Genomic DNA, 21,634 nt, shown 5'->3' on the forward strand with positions numbered 1-21,634 from the left:
AGCGATCATCCTCAGGAGCTGTTGATTTTCTTTCTATATATCATTAGTGAGACCTACACTAAGCTCTTTGTAATCTTGTTTGACTATCCTATTCTCAGTAGAATTAGAAAAAACTGGAAAGCCCCTTGCTAGAATCTACTCTCAGAGAAGTGGGGAGATGAAATAAGAGTTGAGGATAAATAAATAAGAATAGACTACGTAACAGTTTTGTCTGTGATGATATAGCTGGGGAAACAATCTAATGCATTTGGTAACCAGGTTACAGAGTGGCGGATACTGGAGTGGAATTCTGGGTTCTGTTTGTTATGTTCAATCTTTAGCATAGTACTTGTCTTTAAATTGTAGTATTTTAGCAACTCACACACTGCGAATCAGCAAAGATGACAAAAACAGCAATAGAGATTGTTGGAAAGGTTGTTAGATTACAGATACTTGTACCTTTAGTGGATATGTAAACAAAGTGACTCAAATGTCCATTCCCTTTTGCTCAGAGAGTGCTTATGCCCCAAGGAAGTAATTGCTAAAAGAAAGTGCCCACATAAAACAAAATATTAAAATATTTATAGCATCACTTTTTAAAAGATAGTATTTTATTTTTTCCAGTTACATGTAAAAGACCGTTTTTAACATTAAAAAAAAAAATTGAATTCCAAATTTTCCTCCCTCCACTCCCTGCTCCCTAAAATGGTAAACAGTTTGATTTAGGTTATATATTTGCAGTCATGTAAATCATTTCCTTAATAGTCATGTTGTGGAAGAAGAAAGAGACCAAAAGGAAAAACCATGAAAAAAAGTGAAAATAATGTGTTTCCATTTACATTCAGATTATGTCAGTTCTTTTTTCTGGATGTGGATAGCATTTTCCATCCTGAGCCCTTTGGAATTGTCTTGGATCATTGTGTTGTTAAGAAGAGCTAAGTCATTCATTAGCATACAGTAATGTTGTCCTGTGTTCTCTCGGTTCTGCTCATTGGCATCGGTTTCATGTAAATCTTTCCAGGTTTTTCTGAGGCCATTTTGCTCATCATTTCTTACAGCACAATAGTATACTGCTATATTCATATACCACAAGTTGTTCAGCCGTTCCCCAATTGATGGATATCTCCTCAATTTCCCATTTTTTGCCACCGCAGGAGAAAGCTGTTATAGCACTTTTTGTGATAGCAAAGAATTGGAAACAGAATAGATACCCATTGATTTGGGGAGCAGCTAAACAAATTGTGGTATGTGAATATAAGAGAATATTACTGTAGTGTAAGAAATAAATGTGATAAGTACAGAGAAACTTGGGAAGATCTACAAGAACCAAGAAAATAATATTGCAACAATAACTACAGCAATGCAAATGGACAGAACAGCCTCACACATACATACAGCACAGAAATCTAAAGGAAATGTAAACTCTACTCTAAAGCTCACGCACTACTCAATGAAGAGATATAAATAAGAAGGCACACCCAAAGCAGCCCCTGTGTGGATATAGAAGTTCCATAGATGTTACATATTACATTGCGTGTGTTCAAACCTTTCCAATATATTGATCAATTGTGCTGATTTTTTCCCCCTTCATTTTCTTTTTTAGGCTTTTAAAAATACTTTTTGTTATATGATATAGTTCTCTGGGAGAAATAGGGAGAGGTGCTGGCAAAAACTAAAAAGACATAAAAATTTATTTCAAAAATTAATAGTTTTTCCTTAAAATGAATCCTTGCTTATTAGGAATTGATAATAATTATTATTCCTATTTTTTTTTTAAAGAGGGTACTAAATGTGTGTGTACACACACACATGCCTACAAAGAAGCAAGATTGTCTTATTCTGGTCGTCATATAATAGAAGACTGACAGTCTAGTTTGTGAAATTACAGGATTGCCATTTTTTTTGTGCAATTATAAAGGTATATACCTCTGTTTTGATTTCATAAAGTCAATTTGAAAAGTTTTTAAATGTGGGACAAAAAAAAATAACTTTCCTTATCAGCAGAGTAAATATAAACTAAATCAAAGATGGATCCAGTGGAAAAGTAATAATGTGGATTTTTTATTTTTGTTTCCCAAAATTTTAATTTTTTAATTTAAATTTTTAAAATTGTTTTTAGGTAATTTTAAATGTTCTACAGATAAAAATCCTCCACTCAGTCCTCAGTCTTCTGTTGATAGTGAGCTAAGTGCTTCAGAATTGGATGAAGACTCAATTGGATCAAATTATAAGCTAAATGATGTAACAGATGTGCAGATTCTAGCTCGGATGCAAGAAGAAAGTAAGTATTTCCTTTTTTAAAGTTTATATTTTTGGGGGGGAGGAGCCAAGATAGCGGAGTAGAAAGACACACATATGCTAGCTCCCAACCCACAGCCCATAAAATACCTGTAAAGAAGAACTCCCAACAAATTCTGGAGCAGCGGAAGCCACAGAACAACGGAGTGGACTTCTGTTCCAGAGAGACCTCATAACCTGACACGAAAGGTCCTTCGGACACCAGACCCGGACCAGAGCCCAGCCCTGCCTTGGCCATGCAGCACCGAGAGGAGCAGATACGAACAGGCATCAGGGACAGAATCTCCAGCGACCACGCAGGTCCCTCTACCCACAGGTGACAAGGGTCGGTGAGAGGGTCTCTTTGGCTGGTCGAGAGGGGAGTGGGGTGTCCCCATAACTCAGGCCCCCCTCGGGAGGCAGCGGCGGAGGCGGTAGCAGTCCAGGGCTCCCAAAGCAGGCAGGAGCCCATATTCATTGTTGAAGGTCTCCACATAAACCCCCTGAGGGAACTAAGCCCCAACCCAAGCACCTGAACTTAATCTCACATTGAATAGCAGCCCTGCCCCTGCCCAAAGCCCTGAAGCTGGGAAGCAACATTTGAATCTCAGACCCCAAGAGCTGGCTGGGTGGATCTGGAGGTGAAGTGGGTGTGGAAAGAAAATTCAGAAGTCAAGTAATTGGCTGGGAAAATGCCCAGAAAAGGGGAAAAAAAATAAGACCATAGAAGGTTACTTTCTTGGGGAACAGATATCTCCTCCCTTCCTTTCTGATGAGGAAGAACAATGCTTACCATCAGGGAAAGACACAGAAGTTAAGGCTTCTGTATCCCACACATCCAAAATAAACATACCATGGGCTCAGGCCATGGAAGAGCTCAAAAAGGATTTTGAAAATCAGGTAAGAGAGGTGGAGGAAAAACTGGAAAGAGAAATGAGAGAGATGAAAGAAAAGCATGAAAAGCAGGTCAACACCTTGCTAAAGGAGACCCAAAAAAATGCTGAAGAAAATAACACCTTGAAAAATAGGCTAACTCAATTGGCAAAAGAGGTTCAAAAAGCCAAAGAGGAGAAGAAGGCTTTCAAAAGCAGAATTAACCAAATGGAAAAGGAGGTTCAAAAGCTCACTGAAGAAAATAGTTCTTTCAAAATTAGAATGGAGCAGATGGAGGCTAATGACTTTATGAGAAACCAAGAAATCACAAAGCAAAACCAAAAGAATGAAAAAATGGAAGATAATGTGAAATATCTCATTGGAAAAACAACTGACCTGGAAAATAGATCCAGGAGAGACAATTTAAAAATTATGGGACTACCTGAAAGCCATGATCAAAAAAAGAGCCTAGACATCCTCTTTCATGAAATTATCAAGGAAAACTGCCCTGAGATTCTAGAACCAGAGGGCAAAATAAGTATTCAAGGAATCCACCAATCACCACCTGAAAGAGATCCAAAAAGAGAAACTCCTAGGAACATTGTGGCCAAATTCCAGAGTTCCCAGGTCAAGGAGAAAATATTGCAAGCAGCTAGAAAGAAACAATTCAAGTATTGTGGAAATACAATCAGGATAACACAAGATCTAGCAGCTTCTACATTAAAGGATCGAAGGGCATGGAATAGGATATTCCAGAAGTCAAAGGAACTAGGACTAAAACCAAGAATCACCTACCCAGCAAAACTGAGTATACTACTTCAGGGGAAAAAATGGTCTTTCAATGAACTTGGGGACTTTCAAGCATTCTTGATGAAAAGACCAGAGCTGAAAAGAAAATGTGACTTTCAAACACAAGAATGAAGAGAAGCATGTAAAGGTAAACAGCAAAGAGAAGTCATAAGGGACTTACTGAAGTTGAACTGTTTACATTCCTACATGGTAAGACAATATTTGTAAGTCTTGAAATTTTTCAGTATCTGGGTAGTGGGTGGGATTACACACACACACACACACACACACGACAGAGTGAATTGAATAGGATGGGATCATATCTTAAAAAAATGAAATTAAGGGGTGAGAGAGAAATATATTGGGAGGAGAAAGGGAGAAATGGAATGGGGCAAATTTTCTCTCATAAAAGAGGCAAGCATAAGACTTTTTAGTGGAGGGAAAAAGAGGGGAGGTAAGAGAAAAACATGAAGTTTACTCTCATCACATTCCACTAAAGGAAGGAATAAAATGCACACTCATTTTGGTATGAAAACCTATCTTACAATACAGGAAAGTGGGGGATAAGGGGATAAGCGGGGGGGAGGGAGGGGATGATGGAAGGGAGAGCATGGGGAGGAGGGAGCAATTTGAGGTCAACACTCATGGGGAGGGACAGGATCAAAAGAGAGAATAGAAGTAATGGGGGATAGGATAGGATGGAGGGAAATATAGTTAGTCTTATACAACACGACTATTATGGAAGTCACTTGCAAAACTACACAGATTTGGCCTATATTGAATTGCTTGCCTTCCAAAGGGAATGGGTGGGGAGGGAGGGATGAAGAGAAGTTGGAACTCAGAGTTTTAGGAACAACTGTCGAGTACTGTTCTTGCTACTAGGAAAGAAGAAATACAGGTAAAGGGGTATAGAAAGTTATCTGGCCCTACAGGACAAAAGAGAAGATGGGGACAAGGGAAGGGAGGGATGATAGAAGAGAGGGCAGATTGGTGATAGGGGCAATTAGAATGCTTGGTGTTTTGGGGTGGGGGGAGGGGACAAATGGGGAGAAAATTTGGAACCCAAAATTTTGTGAAAATGAATGTTAGAAGTTAAATAAATTAAATAAAAATAAAAAGTTTATATTTTTTTTTAGTGTCATAATTTTGTAGGGAGTGTTGAATATAGATAAAAGCACCATGAAAAATAGCATTTAGAGGAGAGTTTTTAAATTGACTTTCACCAACTTTTTTTTTTTTTTAAAGCAAATATTTACACATGGCATTGTTGGCCTGTTTTTTATGGTACATGCTTCTGGGGTAAGGGATGGGTGGGGCATTGTTATGAGGGAGACATGAGAAGACTATGTTGTGTTCTGGTTTTTATGAGTCCATTTCCCATATCTTAACCTTTAATGAAATTTAACATGGCTTACCTTAGGCACTCTTCAGATTATAGGAAATTTATTACTAGTTGATGTATCACATTTCTTACTAGTTAAGAAAAATAAAAGAAATAAGAGGTAACATGGACAAAAGTGGTTAGGAGATAGATGACCAGTCTCAGACACATTTTTTGGCTTTGTCATGTTGTGCAAGTCACTTAATCTCTCTGACTCATTTTTCTCATCTGTAAAATGGGAATAATAAAGGCGACTACCTCACAGAGTTCTTGTAAGGATTAATAATATAGAGAGGGTTTTGGAAACCTTTAAGTACTATATAAATGCTAGCTACTATAGATTTTCACTTTAGGGTGGATTCATCCATTTTGTTTTTTATGCACCTAGATTTTTATCTGCATTCCAAACTTCTGTAACGTACCAGAAATAGAGAGATTCACAATACTTCACAACAACCAAGAAGCAGCAGTTATCCTTCAATTGACCTTTCCCTGCCTCAAACCCCATTAAAAAACCTTACAAAAGCAAAATAAGTTTCTGAACCATCCATCACAACCATAAATGCAAATCTAGTAATGCTTGGAGAATAAGGAGTAAAGGAATATATAGGTAACACTACCTTGAAAGGTACAGTTTATTTTCTTATTTCCTTTTCTTCTCTACTTGATTGTCATAGAAAAAAACTAGAAAAGATCTTAAAACTTATTTGTTACTAATTTTACAGATGAGACAGGATAAAGATGTGGAGTGTCTTGATCCAAGGTTACAAAGCTGTTTAACAGCGCTATGCCTAGAAAGTGTCTCTTGATACAGTGCTTTTTTTTTTAAAGAAGTATCATATCTTGAGATTTGTAAGTCGTCTTAAAACCAGTTCTCATTAAACTTAATGACTACTGTCCCCTGTTCAGTGTAGTGTAATATAGTAATGACTTGAAGTTTCACAGGTTACATATGAAAAAGCTAAATGCACCTTAAGAACCATGATCTGAGCATTATTTCTCTCCTTGGTTCCTTTCATTTGCTAATTGCTACCGAATTCAGAAACTTAATTTATACTGAATCTGAGAGGGAGATGGGAAATTGGTCCTAGACAGGCTAAATGTGACTTAAAGCAAAACATACACTTAGCAAACTTTTACCATAATTAAAAATTAATTGGTTTCTTCAAGGTTCACTGTGGGATATAACTTACACACAATAGACTTAACTACTGTTCAGAAAGAGTCTGTGAGCATGTTTCTGTGCATCTTTGATTGAATCCATGTAAAAGTTCCTTTGCCCTAGTACACATTATAATCCATTTTTGCTTTCTCATTTGGTAGGCTTCTTAACTATGATCTTTTATAAATCCTCCATTGAGAATCTACCCAGTGTTTTAAATATACCTTCACTTCCTTAAGTTGTGGGGATGAAAAACTTTTGATATACCCCTTCATATGGGTCTTATCAGGAAAAAGCCCAAGTGTTGAAGTGAAATGTTTGTTCATTAAGTTTCTCCTTGCACAACATAAGATTTTTCCATCAGTTTTTTTTTAATGTACTATCATTCCAAACTGTGGGACTACTACCTTTTGGAATGAGGGGTTTAATTTATGATTCTACCTTAGAAAATGAATCTTACATTAATTTTTAGAAAGATCTTCAATGTGGGCAGTTAGTTTGGGCATTTATTCTTGTGGGTAGTCATGTTAGACATTTATTCTATTATAAATTAAGTAGAAAATAACATTTTCATTGTTGCCAGGTCTCCGGCAAGAATACGCAGCCACTACATCTCGGCGCAGTTCTGGGTCATCTTGTAATTCTACAAGACGGGGTACATTTAGTGATCAGGAACTTGATGCTCAAAGTTTAGATGATGAAGATGACAGTATGCATCATGCGGTATACCCTGCTGTTAACAGGTTTTCCCCATCACCACGCAACTCACCACGGCCTTCACCCAAACAGTCACCTAGAAATTCTCCTCGTTCACGATCTCCTGCTCGGGGGATGGAGTACAGTAGAGTGTCCCCACAGCCTATGATTAGCCGCTTACAGCAACCTCGTCTATCTCTTCAAGGTCATCCTACAGATTTACAAACAAACAATGTTAAAAATGAAGGTAAAGCATTTTCCTTAACCAATATTTTTAGACTTTTTTTTTTTTTGCTGTTACTATTTTAAAAAATTAAGCTTTTGACAGTTTGAAAGTATTTGAACACAAATGTTATGCTTTTTTTCTTTTTTTTTGCTTTTGGAGGACATATTTGAGGGAAATGCAGTAGAACTTTAGAGTTAAATTAAAACCTTTTGAAACTAAAAAAGAAATATTTCCTTTGCTACAGAGTTCCCCTATTATATGCATTTTAAATTTAAACAGCATGAGTTTTCAAGTATGTCAGTATTTTAATTCTTTCTGCAGCTGAGAGAATATTTTCATTTTTAATTTGTTGACACAGAAAAACTAAGACGTAGTCTTCCAAACCTGTCCCGGACCTCTAATACTCAAGTTGACTCTGTGAAAAGCAGCAGAAGTGACTCAAATTTTCAAGTGCCAAATGGAGGAATACCTCGGATTCAGTCTCAAGCATCAGCCAGTAAGTATCAGAAAATTAAAATTGTGTATATTAATTGGTTTATGTTAAATTAAAAAAAAAGTTTTAAATTAGAGAAGCTATTTTGATTTAACATGTTTACTTAGTGATTAAGAGAATAATGTATTTAGTATGTTTAAACTTTATAGTTTGCTTAGGAGTGCCTTTAAAAGGCATTATTTTGACTGGAAAAAAGCAAATATAGCTTCTTGCTAGTGAGTAGAAGGAGTTTTTTCATTAAGGAGTCAGAAATCGCATTATAGAAACTTAGTTCGGTGTAAAGATCTTTATTTTCATCTGTAGTCTTCCACTTGAATATTCCAAAAGGCTTTTTTTTTTGTGGCCATCATTTATTTTTATAATGTTCTGCAATCAAGATGCACACTTCCACCATTCCGGTATGAAAATTCATAGTTTTGTTTTTCTAGAAAAAAATCAAAGTAAGTAAAAAATTTAAAATCTGGCATACTCTTGCCTAGTTTTAGCTATGCAGGTATTTTAAAGTTTCATTACTTCTTGATCCTTTATTTTTTGATTATTTGGCACATTGTAATGAATCCTGGAGTGGACTGTAGAATCTTAGGACCAGAAAGGTATCTGAAATTGTCATGTTCAACCTTTTTATTTTACTGAGGCTCTGATCTAATTGTCAAAAGTCACTTACATTATTTATTTTTCTAGTACCTGGTTTTCAAAGAGTTTCAGTGTATTTTTAATCCATGCATTGATATTGCAGTTTGTTTTCAAATATTTTCCTCTTCAGGTTTTATTCTGTCATTCTTTAGGAAAAGACCAAAATTGTTGTTTTTGGTTTGGAAAAGATATTGATTCTAAATTTGGACTGCAAAATAAGGGTATAGATTTTGTAATTATTGAAGGAAGGGAATTACATATAGATTTCTGTGATAGGTTTTGGTACTTTGAAACCAAATTAAAGTAGAGGAGACCATTTCCAGAGTTAATGGTTTTTCTCAGACTTAATGACTACTTTATCAGGTGTATCATAGGGCATATTCTTTCGTGGCATTTGAAATTTCTTACTAGTCTGAGATTGTCTGAGCAATAGGCATGACACAAATGTCTTGCTAATATTTTTAAAACACCCAAGTTCAGAGAAAACAAAAAATTCAGATATTTCTATTGAATTCACTTGCTCAGTTAAATCTCTGAAATAAAACAAACTGGCACCAAATTAGTGCTTTGTTCTTTTGCATGATAGTGTAATGCAAACCATGTAATAAATATTGATATTACAATATTTAAAAATAATTTGGACAGAAAAAAGAATGTGCTAATGTAAATTTTTAAATTAAAGGAAGGAGGAGGGTTTGCATTTATGTATTTGTAGTCCTGTGTTCAGTAACCAAAAAAGGGTACTTCAAACATAATTTCAAATTTATGCCTGATAATTTATGTATTTTTGAAAGGTCTGTTAAAACCCAATTTATTATTGAACATGTATCCTAATTCATTATTGAACAGGAAAGAAAACTGAAAAATACAAAAGAGGTTCCATATGTTACAGTCAGTTCTTGATTAGCTCTAACTTAAGCAGTCATAATGATATACCATTAATTATCTATTATTAATTAATAGATATTCATTAAATATCTATTGAGTGACCGTTGTATGTAAGACAAGCTAAACTCAAATCAAAGTCAGGATACTTCATAAGTGATCTTATTTGTTTATTGAAGGAATTTTAACTGTTGTTTGAATTATACATACCTGGAACTTCATACTTTTATCTGGGAGTTCATAATCCATTAAAATTGGAGTTAATTTAAAATGTTTTAGTGCTGCTTTGGGGACAGATAAGAGGTCATCATCAGGAATTGAATACTGACCTAAATGGACCGCTTTTCTGAATAACTGATATTTTTTTCAGTATTTTTCTAATTTTTAAAAAATTTTGGCCTTTTGAGTGATTTTTTTCATTATCCTGGTGATTTTCACACTTCCTAAAAATGAAAACTAGCCAGTGACAAAAAAAAAAAAAGTAAGCAGTTTGGAGATTCATAAGTTTTAAAATTTCAGGAGCATAAAAGCTTCTTTATATTATGATACCAAATATTGGCCAGATCTTTTACTTGATAAGTTGTTGTGGTGGCAGTGTTATCTATTTTACCATAATTTCTTACTATCTAGATTTATGTAGAAGATTTTCCTAGAGAAAATACAAGGAAGAAGTTCCAATTTTAGGAGAAAACATTATTCGCTTTAGTTTTTATTTAATTTCACTTTCATATTTTTATAGAGGTAGAGGAGAAAGAACTTAACTGGTTTGTTCATTGTTTCTGTTTTCAGTAGGACTTTTTTTTGTTTACATAGTACAGCTTTATGCTAACATGGAAACAAACTCAGCTACTATATTTTTTAGTAAGAAATCAAATTGGGGAAAAGCATGTCTGAGTAGTAAGAAATCTGGTACTAAAAGTAAATTTTGTTAATTAGAAAAGTAATTGATGCTTTATAAACATTTTAAGTTGGTTTAAATGTTCATATTGTTCCTTTTTTTCAGTTGGCATATTGATGTTAGAGAAAAATGAGTTTTTTCACCCAGAATTTCAGATTTTTGTCATGTCTATATTTTACATAAATAAATATTATCTTAGCATATTTTTATTATCACGGTACTGTTGGATATAGATTTTCCTATTTTGATGTTATATGACTTAAATGTTGTTGCATCCAAGGTTTGCTGCTGATTCAAATTATTTCATCAAATGCTAACTTTTTTTTTTTTGCATAAACTGCTGTAATCGCTAGCATAATAGATGCTGCTTTTGTTTTCCATTATTTTTATTTTTGGCTCTTAAATGGTAAAGCTTTGGCTCTTATCTTCTGGGCTGCATGAGCCTGATTTTGCAAGGATGCTGTCATTTCTATCTAAGGAACCACTTCTTTGCCTTGTTACTATGCTATGCCATTCCACTAATTTTATATGCTCAATTTGCTGTGGCTGCAGTTTGTGGATGTTGGCATTCAAATCTGAACAGAACAAAAGCTTTAATGTGATATTTAATTTTTAGAAACTATTAATCTTAGACATTTTTTAATACTTTGAAAATACTACTGGAAAAAGTAAATAGCTTTAGTAAGCAGAATAGGTTAGAGGAGCATGGAATACGATAGTGTAGTATATGTATAATTTTCCGTAATTCTTCCTGTTCAGGAAAGGTGTTTTTGAGTAGGGGTAGTAAATCCAGTGTCTTGCTTCTAAGAACATTGGGATTCCTTATTAACTGTGAAATAGGCTGTAATTTTCCACACAAAAGAAGGGAAAAGCCTGGCCACTGTGGCAGGACAGATTTGAATGAAACATCCTTACTAGTAATGGGCTAGAGAATGTTCACTTTTCAGAAAATATGTAGGAATTATCTAGTAAGAAATTAAAGAAGAAAAAGGTAAAATAATGAGGGGCTAAACAAAAGATTTTGTGTGCTGTTTACTTAATGATAAAAGTTTATTTGTAAAATTCCCAATCCTATATGGCTAGATGTCCTGATGAACAGGACATGTAGTAGACTTTATATTGGAGTTATATCATGGGGCCAAACTATCAAATAAACCATGAATGGATTATTTAGTGAACTATTGTATCTGAGTTTTAAGAAATTATCTGTGTAGTACTTCACCATTTATTTGCAACTTTGCTTTCCTATCTTTCATAAGATAGAGAAAATTGTCAGCTTTCAGATTCTGTAGCATAGAAAATGCTGGGTCAAGAGACCCCATTGTGGAGACTAACCTGATAAAGGGTGAACATAAAAGATATAGAGAAATCTCTAAAGTTCTGCTGGGCTCACTTAGGTGAATCTCATATGTTTTCAGACCAATAATGAAATAAGTAGTGACTCAACAACTCTATCTTCTAAGTCCTGATTTTTAAAAAATGTACTTGAAAATACTATTTTATCAATGTGGATAGGCTAGTGAGTTTCTGTGGCCAAAAAGCATTACCTGGTGGCTAATCTTGTTCTGATTCTTTGTGAATTAGTGAGTGGATCCCCAGATAATAGGGATAATGGATGAGTTTTCACTAAAACATAAAATAATGGAATTAACAAATTATTTTTTATGTTGCAAAAACTCAGAAATATTGAAGATTTCTCTCATTTAAACAAAATTATACTTAAGCAAAAGTTTATAATATAGCTGTAGTATGTGGGCTGTTTTATTTCTCAATAATCAGCAAGATCATAGGAGCAAGTAAGGTACAAAGGACACTATTATTAAACCTGATTTATTGTGAAGTGTTTTGGTTAAGGAGAATTTATAACTTGGACCTAGATCCCAGAAAAGACTGAGATTTTCTTCAGTTTATGTTGTATAAACTGGAGTGTGAAGAGGTCCTAGAAGTAGAGACAGCTCCACAAATCAAGGAGATAGTACTGATGGTAGAGAGTTAACATAATTCCAAAAGGAAGATCATGCCAGACTAAACGAATTTCCTCTTTTGATGATGTTTCAAGAGAAGCAGACTTGGGTGTGCTGCAGATAAAACAGCCTACTTAGGTGTTAGTGAAGCATTCAGTGAAGTTTTCCATGCTTTTCAAGATGGTATGCTTGTATGACAGAGCTAGGAGGAATAACTAGTACACTGGATGGCAAAATCCTAATAGAACCCTATGGGTTATCTGGAATATTGGACTCAGTCCAATAGTATGAAATTTAATAGAGATGAATATAAAAGTTTATACATATACTTAGAGAATTGATTTTGTGGCCCAGGTACAAGGTGGAGGGTTTGTTACATAGTTTGGTTGAAAAAGGATCTAAATGTTCATCAACAGGTATGGCAGAGTTGAAAGCTGATTTGATCTTTGACTGCATAAATAAAAAGATTTTATTTGGGGTGAGGGTGATAAGTCCACCGTACCTTTCCCCTGGTATGATGTCTGGGGCATTAGGTACCACAGTTTAGTAGGGAGACTGATAAAACTGGGAAGCAAATAGATGAAAGATGGCAGGATTATGAAGGTCTTAATGATTACGCTGTATGGAGAACATCTTAAGGAATTATGGATTTTATCTTGGGAAATTACTAGACTTAAAAGGGACAAGGATATAACTATCATGAAATACTGTCTTATAGAAGAGGATAGATTTATTTAGATTCCTATGTGCTCAAGTGGAGTGAACTGTAGCGGATTCCTCCTTGATGGATACTTTTAAGTAATGGCTGAATGATTATTTGTTGGGTGTGTTACAGTTACAGTTCTTATATGGACAGGATTGGATGGCCTCTGAGATTCTGTAAAGGTATGGTAAGTAGGAGAGGTCAGACCCTCTGCATTCCTGTTCTAGCTTCCTAGTCACTGGCGTGGTTTGGTTTGGTTTGGTTGGTCCCAGGGAAACATCCCTTTCTTTCTGTTTGTCTTCACCTTTTGCTTCCAAACAAGATTTCTTACTTTCTCTGTCTTATGTAATATGACAACTTCTCTCCTACTCTGTTATGCATTAAGAAAAAAAAAATTACAGCATTTTCTAGATTTTTAAATTAGTTTTTATTGCTTATGACAAACCAGCTTTAAATCTTTGTGGTGAAAAACAGGCTTACATAGCTTCATATTTGGCGATACGAAGAACTCAAGATTTTGTCTAAATTTCATAGGAAACTTTGTACTAAGGGATAGATTTAATATCTCATGGAAGAGATCAGGATTAGGCAGATAACATCCTAGTATTATTATGAAAATGGTCAAGATCCCAAAATGGTGTTGAATCCCCAGGGCCTGCAGAATATAGTTTAAGAACCAGTGGGTCACATCCAGGCTCCTGAGGGATAATAGATAACAGCCGGGTTTCAGGCTTAGCCTAAAAAGTAGATAAGGGGTATAGATAATGACATTATTACCTGTTCTTACTCTCTTGGAGTCAAGAAAGATCTAGGGTTTCAAGTCTTGTCTTTGATACATGGTAGTTGTGTAACCATGGCAAGTCATTTAATCTCCTTTTTTTCTTTTTCTTTTTTTAATTTAATCTCTTAATACCCTAAATCAGCCCTGTTTTTTGTTAAGATGAGTTGTTAACTTAAATTAATGCAGGAAATTTCTATCCTGGGAGTTACCTATGGTGATCAGATAGCAGCACCAGAAAAAGCTGCTTCCCCTCCCCACAATCACCTTAAATTTATATAGTACCTTTATCTTGGATAACCCCCAATCCCACTCCTAAAGACATTGGTTAATCATTGGCTGTTTTGAATTCATTGTTCCATGTTCCCAAATCTTCTGTCTCTACTCTGCTAGTACTGTCAGTCTTTTCCATCTCCATCCCAGACTCATGGGGGTCTGTCATTCTAGATTAGGTTACAGTTCTTTTTGACTCCTGTAAGAACACCAGTACTTCTACCATACTGTCTTGTTATTCCCCACCCCCCCACTCCTCCAGTGGGTTTTTGGTATTCACCAGCAATGAATAATAGAAGCAGAACTGAAGCATAGTGAAAAAAAAAAACCATTAAATCTGCCCCACTGAGGCCTTTGTTTCAAGAAAATTAGATAGGGTATTTTGATTCAGATACTTTAGTTTTTGTTGTGTTTTTTTTTAATGTTTTTGGAAAATATATCAAATTAAAAGGAGTCATTTAAGCAAATGTGAAGGACAAATACTTTAAATGACTATAGATAACTTGTGAAAAACTGTTCACTTATGTTCTACTTGTAGTCTTTAGCTTAAAAAAGGCCATGATCTTCCACTGCTTCTGGGGGCCATCTCCAATAGTCCTGATCTGTATCTTACTACTGAACCCAGATGGCTCTGAAGGACAAAGTGAGGCTGATGACTTTGCACAGTCCTCCCTCGCTTAAATCTGTTTCTCTTGCAAATCATCGCATCACTTTCTTAGGGTTAGAGAGCAATCTGAATGTCATGGTCCTCTTTGAGAATGAAGGACAAACTACAACAGTATGTATATCTGATAAATTTAGGGATATTGCTTTATTTTGTTTGAAGTCAGTCTGATCAGCTAAATCATACCAAACTGGATTATAGTTGTCTTAATATACCAGTATGAAGAAATGAGCCCTGAAGCTTTGTGGACAAAATGTTTTATTTTTCGTAACTGTGAACCTGAGGATTTTTAAGGGATTTCCTGAATTGGGAAAAAAATACAAGATTCTATTAAAGATAAACTTAAACTGTTATTAGTAGATTACAAAACTGCTGTGGAGTTCAGCAAAGAGTTGGACCACATGCCTTATTTTTCTCTGGACAAGATGCAGAAATGTATCCAAACTGTTTGGCCTAATTGTTGATTAATTGATGATGTTAACCTGGAGGGATGATTTCTAGTGGATTGTTTTAGAGATTTGTCCTTTTTTTGTCCTGTTTAATTCAATAATTCTATCAGAGATTTGAATGAGGGCATATGGATAGGATATTCCTAAAAGTCTTAGTGTACTCTTAAGCTCTTAAACTCTTAAAGATTATATTAAAACTTAAAATTGCACTAATACCTTTGGGACACTAGACATATATCATGCTTATCAAATTTGTATTTGGGAGCAATAACTTATTTTGGATAATAGAGTTAGGATACAAAAAACAAAAATCAGTAGGCAAGAAGAATGGGCAAAAGAGAAATTTAAATTCAGTCGCACAATTGCAAAATGGGATATGGCCAGAAAGTAGTTCGTAGGGAAAAGACATATAGACATTTTTGTGAGATGCAAGTTCAGTGAGTCAGCTGTGTGATATGGAAACCAAAAGAAATTCAATCTTGGGGTTTCATTAATAGAAGCACAGTTGTCTAAATGGTAGAACCAGTAAGCTCTACCGTACTCTGATTTAGTCAGAACTCATCTGGAATATTGTGCCAAGTTCTGGGTACCCTATTTTAGAAGACAGAAGCTCAAAGGATGTCAGGATAGTGAGGTGATTTGGAACCACTTTAAAAAATCGGCTGAAGAAATGGGAATTTTATAATTAAAAGAAAAACAGGCAAATAGGGTTAACTCTCCTCACATAATAAAGTATTTTAGAATTCTAGACTGAGAGCTTGCAGGTGTCCTTAGATGTCATTTGGTCCAATTTCTTCATTTTACAGATGAAGACACTGAGGTCTAGAGAGGTTAAATCACAGAAGTTGTAATGCCAAAGGTAGGATTTGAACCCAGGTCCTCTTTAAACCCTTTTCTCAGTCCTTATTCTCCTCGACCTCTATCAGCTACTGTGGTTCGAACTTTCTTCCTTGGTATTTTCTTCTCTAGGTTTTTGGGATATTACTCTCTCTTGGTTCTCTTCTGTGACTCCAGTCTCCATCTCCTGAATCCTCATCCAGGTCACTCTAACCATAAGTGTCCCCAGGGTCCTGTACTTGGCCCTCTAATCCTCTTACACTGTTTCATGTGGTAATCTTGGTAATCAGTTCCCCTTCTGTGCTGATCATTCTCAAATCTACCTACCTTACCCCTAGCTTTCTGCTGACCTCCAGTCTCACAATTTCAGCTGCTTTTCACACAGCTCTAACTGAATATTCAGTAGATACCTTAAATTCAACGTGTCCAAAACCAAACTCATCTCTTTCTCCTGAAACTCTGTCCACCTCCTGCCTTCCCTACTCCTATAGAGGACATTCTTTCAGTCCCTTAAGCTCATAACCTTGGTGTCATCTTCAGCCCTTCACTACCCATAGCCAATTTGTTCCCAAGACTTGTTGATGTCACCTTTGCAAAATCTCTTAAATATACCCCCCTTCTCCCTGATACTGCCACCACCTTGGTCCAGGCCTTCATCTCCTTACACCTGGACTATTGCGATAACCTGTTGGGTGTGTCTGTCTGCCACAAGTCTCCTCATTCTAGCTACCCACTATTTTGCTTCTAAAGTGATTTTCCTAAAGCTCAGGTCTAATTAAGTTACCTCCCTGCTCAGTAAACTTTAGTGGCTCCCTGTCACCTCCAGGATCAAACATAAAATCCCATTTAGTGTTCAAAGCCCTTCAAAACCTATCTTCCGTTACCTCACCTTGCCAGTCTTTTTCACCTCGCAAATTCAGTGGTTTCCTTGCTGTTTTTCTCAGAACAGGATACTGTAAATTATTGATCAAAATTTGTTTAAAACATTACAATATAGAATTTAGTAACCAGATTAGTGAAAAGGGTTTTATCTATAAAACTGAAGATAATTTTAAAGTGGCTGGTCACAAAAAGCTTTTGCCTCAATACTTAGAAACTTTTCAAATGCAATGAATATACAAATGAACATTGTGTGTAATGACACTTGATTTTTTTGATTGTTGAACCCTTTATAGAGTTATTGAAATGAGAGAATTGATGCAGGTAGTTGATTCACATTTGAAAAGATTTAAACTGCCCAAGCTGCACTTTTCAAATAAGTTGTCCCAGAATTTATTCTAAGGGGTGTTGTCTTTTCTGTTTGAGCTATATACTATTACCTGTGGTTTTACTGATATGTCAGAAGGCAGCACATTCTGAAACTTATGTAGAAGTCAGGAGGGAGCAGTGGCATTGTTGAAGTATGTACTAACTTACTAACACTGAAATCAATTTGACTAGCATTTGGAACAGTTAACTTAAAATGTACTCAGCAGTAATGCTTTCCACCCATGGATTTCCCTACACCAGTGGTGTAGCAGGTCCAGATCATCTGAAAGTTATACAGAGCTTTAAGGCTGTAACAGACAGTATTTCATCTGATCTACATAATTACACCCACAAAGGGAATACTTCAAATATTATTCCCCCATTTGGCAGATAAGGAGACCAAGTCAGAGAGCTGTGATTTTTCCTGTGAAATAGTAAATGCCAGAGGCAGGTCTGATTCTATGCCCAGTAGTTTCTTTTCCATAGCATCCCACTGCCTTTAATGCTTTTAGTGCCATTAAATAAATTTAAAATTAGATACATAGGCTTGTCTAGTCTGCCAAAAATGTTAAATTGTAACATTTAGAATTGGTATTTGGTTGATTTTCTCAGCAGAATTATAATTTGGTAAATTACTGAAGTAAAGTAGTATGTCTAAAATGACACCAGAACTCCATCTGGATGTAAATCCTAGTTTTTGTTGCCATGCTTTGGTTTCTTCCTCATTCCAGATCTGTGGTGATTAATGTTGCCTGGCTAGATTTTTGTGGCAGATATACAGATACACGATTTTGTGTGTGTGTGTGTGTTTTTGTTTTTGTTTTTTTTGTTTTGATAAGTGCCAATAGAAAGCTTCCTGGTACCCAAGGTGATGTACTGGATTGCTGAAATGCATAAAAACAACAGATGCATATGTTCCTTTTAAGTTTTACAAAGTGCTTTCCTTACAACAATCCTGTGAGATTAGTAGTGCAGGTATCACTCTCATTTAACATCATCCTCAAGTAGTTAAGTGCTCTTACCCATAGTCAACATGGCTTAGTAAGTGTATGAAGTAGGATTTAAACCTAGGTTGCTTTATTGTAAAAGCTTATATTCTTTTCATTGTCCTGAGCTGTTTTTTTAATAGGATAGATTTAGAACCAATGCCCTTGTTGAATGGACATTGTTACAACTTCCAATTTACTTTACCAGACTATTGGTTGCAACATGTCCTAAGAATGTGGAGAGAATGAGAACCTTGTGGGTCCCACTGGTGAGAGAAGAGTTCTAATATATTGCAGTCATCCTTTAGTCAGGACCCTAGATTATTTTTCTTGTATCTTAGTTCTGAATATTCCAGAAGAACTCTGATTTAGTTTTCAACTCTTCACCTGACAACCTTTCCTAATATAGAAGTTTGGAACCTCTAGGCAAGATTAGCCTGCATAGCTAAAAGCATAATTTGCAGTAATCTGTAACCAGACAGCTTTTGACAGTGGACTTGTTGGATTCTTCAGCAAGCATTTAAAAGCATTTACTATGCATGGGGGAAAGATGAAATGGTTCCTGCACTCAAGGAGTTTACATTGTTTTGGGGGAGACAACATGTACACATATAAGTATATGTGAAATAAATATACACAATAAATGGAAGGTAAGTTTTGGGAAGAGGTAGTGAGTGGTAGCTGGTGATTTGGGTCTAATGTATAGAAGTAGTATTTGAGCTGAACTTTGAAGGGAATGCAGGGTTTCTAAGAGCCTTGAGTAGGCAATGGATTTCAGGTATGGTGGCCATGCTGAACAAAGGCAGTAAGATGGAAAGTTGTATGAAGATGGTTAGTTTTGTTGGATAAAGGGTTCATGATGAGAAAGAATGTACAATAAGAATAGAGAAGCAAGTTAGAGCCAGATTGTGAAGGGCTTTAGATGCCAGAGGAGTCTGATTTTTTTTATCTTGGAGATCATGTGGAACCTATAGAGGAAGGAAATTGTGCTTTAGAAGAGGCAAAGTCACTTTGGTAGCTATGCTGAGGATGGATTAGAGGGGGGAAAGCCTTGGGGCAAGGAAAAAATTAGGAAGACATATTAAGTCCAGATATTCAAGGAGTGCTGGTACCAGGGTGCTTGCAGCGTAAATCAAATGCGTGGAGTGAAATATGGTTGTATGTTTGTCATGTTTGACTTTCCCGTGTGACTGAGGCCATCCGAGTGAGAGGTTTTTGTTTTTAACTACAAAAATTCCTGTTTTCTTTTTCTCCTTAGGGAAATTTATCTATATAATTGCTTTGCAAATGATAGGGATTTTTGTTGTTGTTATTTTTGCATTGAACAAGCACAGCATTTGTTTTGGGCCACATTATATTAAGTCTGTATGCTCTCACTTTTTTTTTTAACTTAGTCTTGTGTTTATATCTTTGCATTCTGCAGCATGTCTGCTGGTGATTTGATTTCCCATGGGTGTTTTGCATATTGTTTTTTTTCCTGATCCGGAAGAAACTGTCGCTAAAAATCTGCATTTTGCACCTAAGATTCTCAACCTCTTTCCTTTGCATCCTAATTCACCAAGCATCAATTAAAAACCCCTTTGCTTCTAGAATTCTAACAATGCTTATTCTAGTTTCTGTTTCTTGATAAATTTTCAAGTTTATTTTTAAATTTTCAAGTTTACAGAAGCTATGCATTTATCTTGTCCTTTCAGACAAATATTACAGTTCCTTATTTTTCAACAGCTTCCCAAAGGCTGAAAAATTTGCCTCGTACTTCCCTCAAAGCCAAACAGTTGCTTCAAACTTCATCTGCAAAAAGAGGTAACTGCAGCCTCTTGCTAAGTTAAAGTTCCAACACTGGTAATTAAATGTTACACTTTTTTATATACTGAGTATAAGTTCAGAAATAAATACAATGACAAACTACAAACGTTTTGTCGAATAAAAGAGTATTGCAAGATCAGTTAACTGGATAAATCCAGAGGAAGGAGGATTTTTCTACAGAGGTATGTATTGCTGCCACTCATTGTGACATGTAGCACTTAACATCATGGGATTTGGCATTTTCCTTCCCATTGAAAAAAACTTAATTTTTCACTTGATCATGGATGTGCCGTCAAAAAAATTTAAAATGAATGATGTGGTATACCACATTAAAAAACCAGTCTGGACTAACTGGGCTTATATTTAGAGGAGAAAAACCCCCAGCAAAAATGGGTTTAAGGAGTGAGTGAGTAGAAAACAGTAAGCCATAATCAGTGTCTTGATTATTAACTATTGTCATCTTTGGAAAAACCTCATTCTAAACTTTTTGACAACATTGAGTTTTGATGAGAGTTCCAGACGAGTAATTTCATTCCAGACTGGTAGGAGGAAGTTAGATGTATTGGTCAGCTAAGAAAGAAATATTTCAGTTAAGGTAAAAATGCACCACTGCCTGGTGTGTGTGTGTGTGTGTGTGTGTGTGTGTGTGTGTGTGTGTGTGTGTGTGTGTCTCTGTCTCTCTGTATGTGGAAGACAGTGGGATTGAATGGGAGAGGAGCACAGAAAAGAGTAGGACACTTGAGAAAGGACTTCAGGGCAAAGGAGAAGTAATAGAGGCAGAATGGGAAACCATTGGGGTAGGTGTTGAAAAGTAGATTTGGATATGAGATTATTCTCTTACTGCAATATGCTGTATAACAATATTCTAGCGGTATAGAGAGGAAAGTATGATTTGGGAGCAGTGTCAATATAATGCACTGCATGTAGCAGCCACTTAGTAAGTGCTTGTTGAATGAATGAGTAAATTTAAAATGAAAGGTGAAGCTGAAGGAAAACTGATTCAGATTTAAGTCTGGCAGGGGGAGGCTAAAATCATGAACATGTATATAGGTCGTGAGCAATTTTAGTGAGTTTCAGTGAAAAAGTGAAACTGCAGAGAAATTTAGTTTAATTTTTTAAAAAGACCACTTCATATAGAGTTTAAAAAAAGGAAATTGTAAAGAGATTCATAAGAGTCATGGATTTATAATGTTTAATATTGGAAACTAGGTTTAGGGGCTACTTACCTAAGTTTTTGAGGTTGATGACAATGATGAGGCTTGTTGGTTTATGACAGGCTTTCTATATACAAACTTGCCAATTCTTTTTTTTTTTTGAATTTTTAAAAGCAAAAAAAGAGAGAAACATTTAGTATATTTACTCAAATAAAAGTTTAAATGATTCAGAACTGAAAATAATAGTATAATATACAAATATACAAATAATATAATTTGTAAAAAGTGAATATAAATTAGCTAACTCCAAGGACATTTCCAGTTAAGCATTCATCCAATTAATATTCAGTTTTTTATATTTACACACACACACACACACACACACACACACACACACACACACACACACACACACACACACACACACACACACACACACACAGATTCTGGCAAAAATCAGAGAAAAATATCCTCAAGTTT

The 21,634-nt window shown here is 35.5% G+C and overlaps 1 protein-coding gene across 6 annotated transcripts in view; it reads left to right on the forward strand.

Annotated features, from left to right (window-relative positions):
- SLAIN2 (SLAIN motif family member 2) overlaps window positions 1-21,634 on the forward strand; it is a 73,122-nt gene that overhangs the window by 37,361 nt on the left and 14,127 nt on the right. Inside the window, exons 4-8 of one of the 6 annotated variants that reach the window (XM_072620706.1) lie at window positions 2,099-2,260; window positions 2,441-2,602; window positions 7,045-7,404; window positions 7,742-7,879; window positions 19,920-19,997. In XM_072620706.1, the coding sequence (XP_072476807.1) occupies window positions 2,099-2,260; window positions 2,441-2,602; window positions 7,045-7,404; window positions 7,742-7,879; window positions 19,920-19,997 (900 nt within the window). The remainder of the gene's footprint in view (window positions 1-2,098; window positions 2,261-2,440; window positions 2,603-7,044; window positions 7,405-7,741; window positions 7,880-19,919; window positions 19,998-21,634) is intronic. The other 5 variants (XM_072620707.1, XM_072620708.1, XM_072620709.1 and 2 more) reach the window with 5 other exon arrangements.

The sequence above is a fragment of the Notamacropus eugenii genome, chromosome 6 (assembly GCF_028372415.1).
Source record: "Notamacropus eugenii isolate mMacEug1 chromosome 6, mMacEug1.pri_v2, whole genome shotgun sequence".
Taxonomy (NCBI): Eukaryota; Metazoa; Chordata; class Mammalia; order Diprotodontia; family Macropodidae; genus Notamacropus; species Notamacropus eugenii.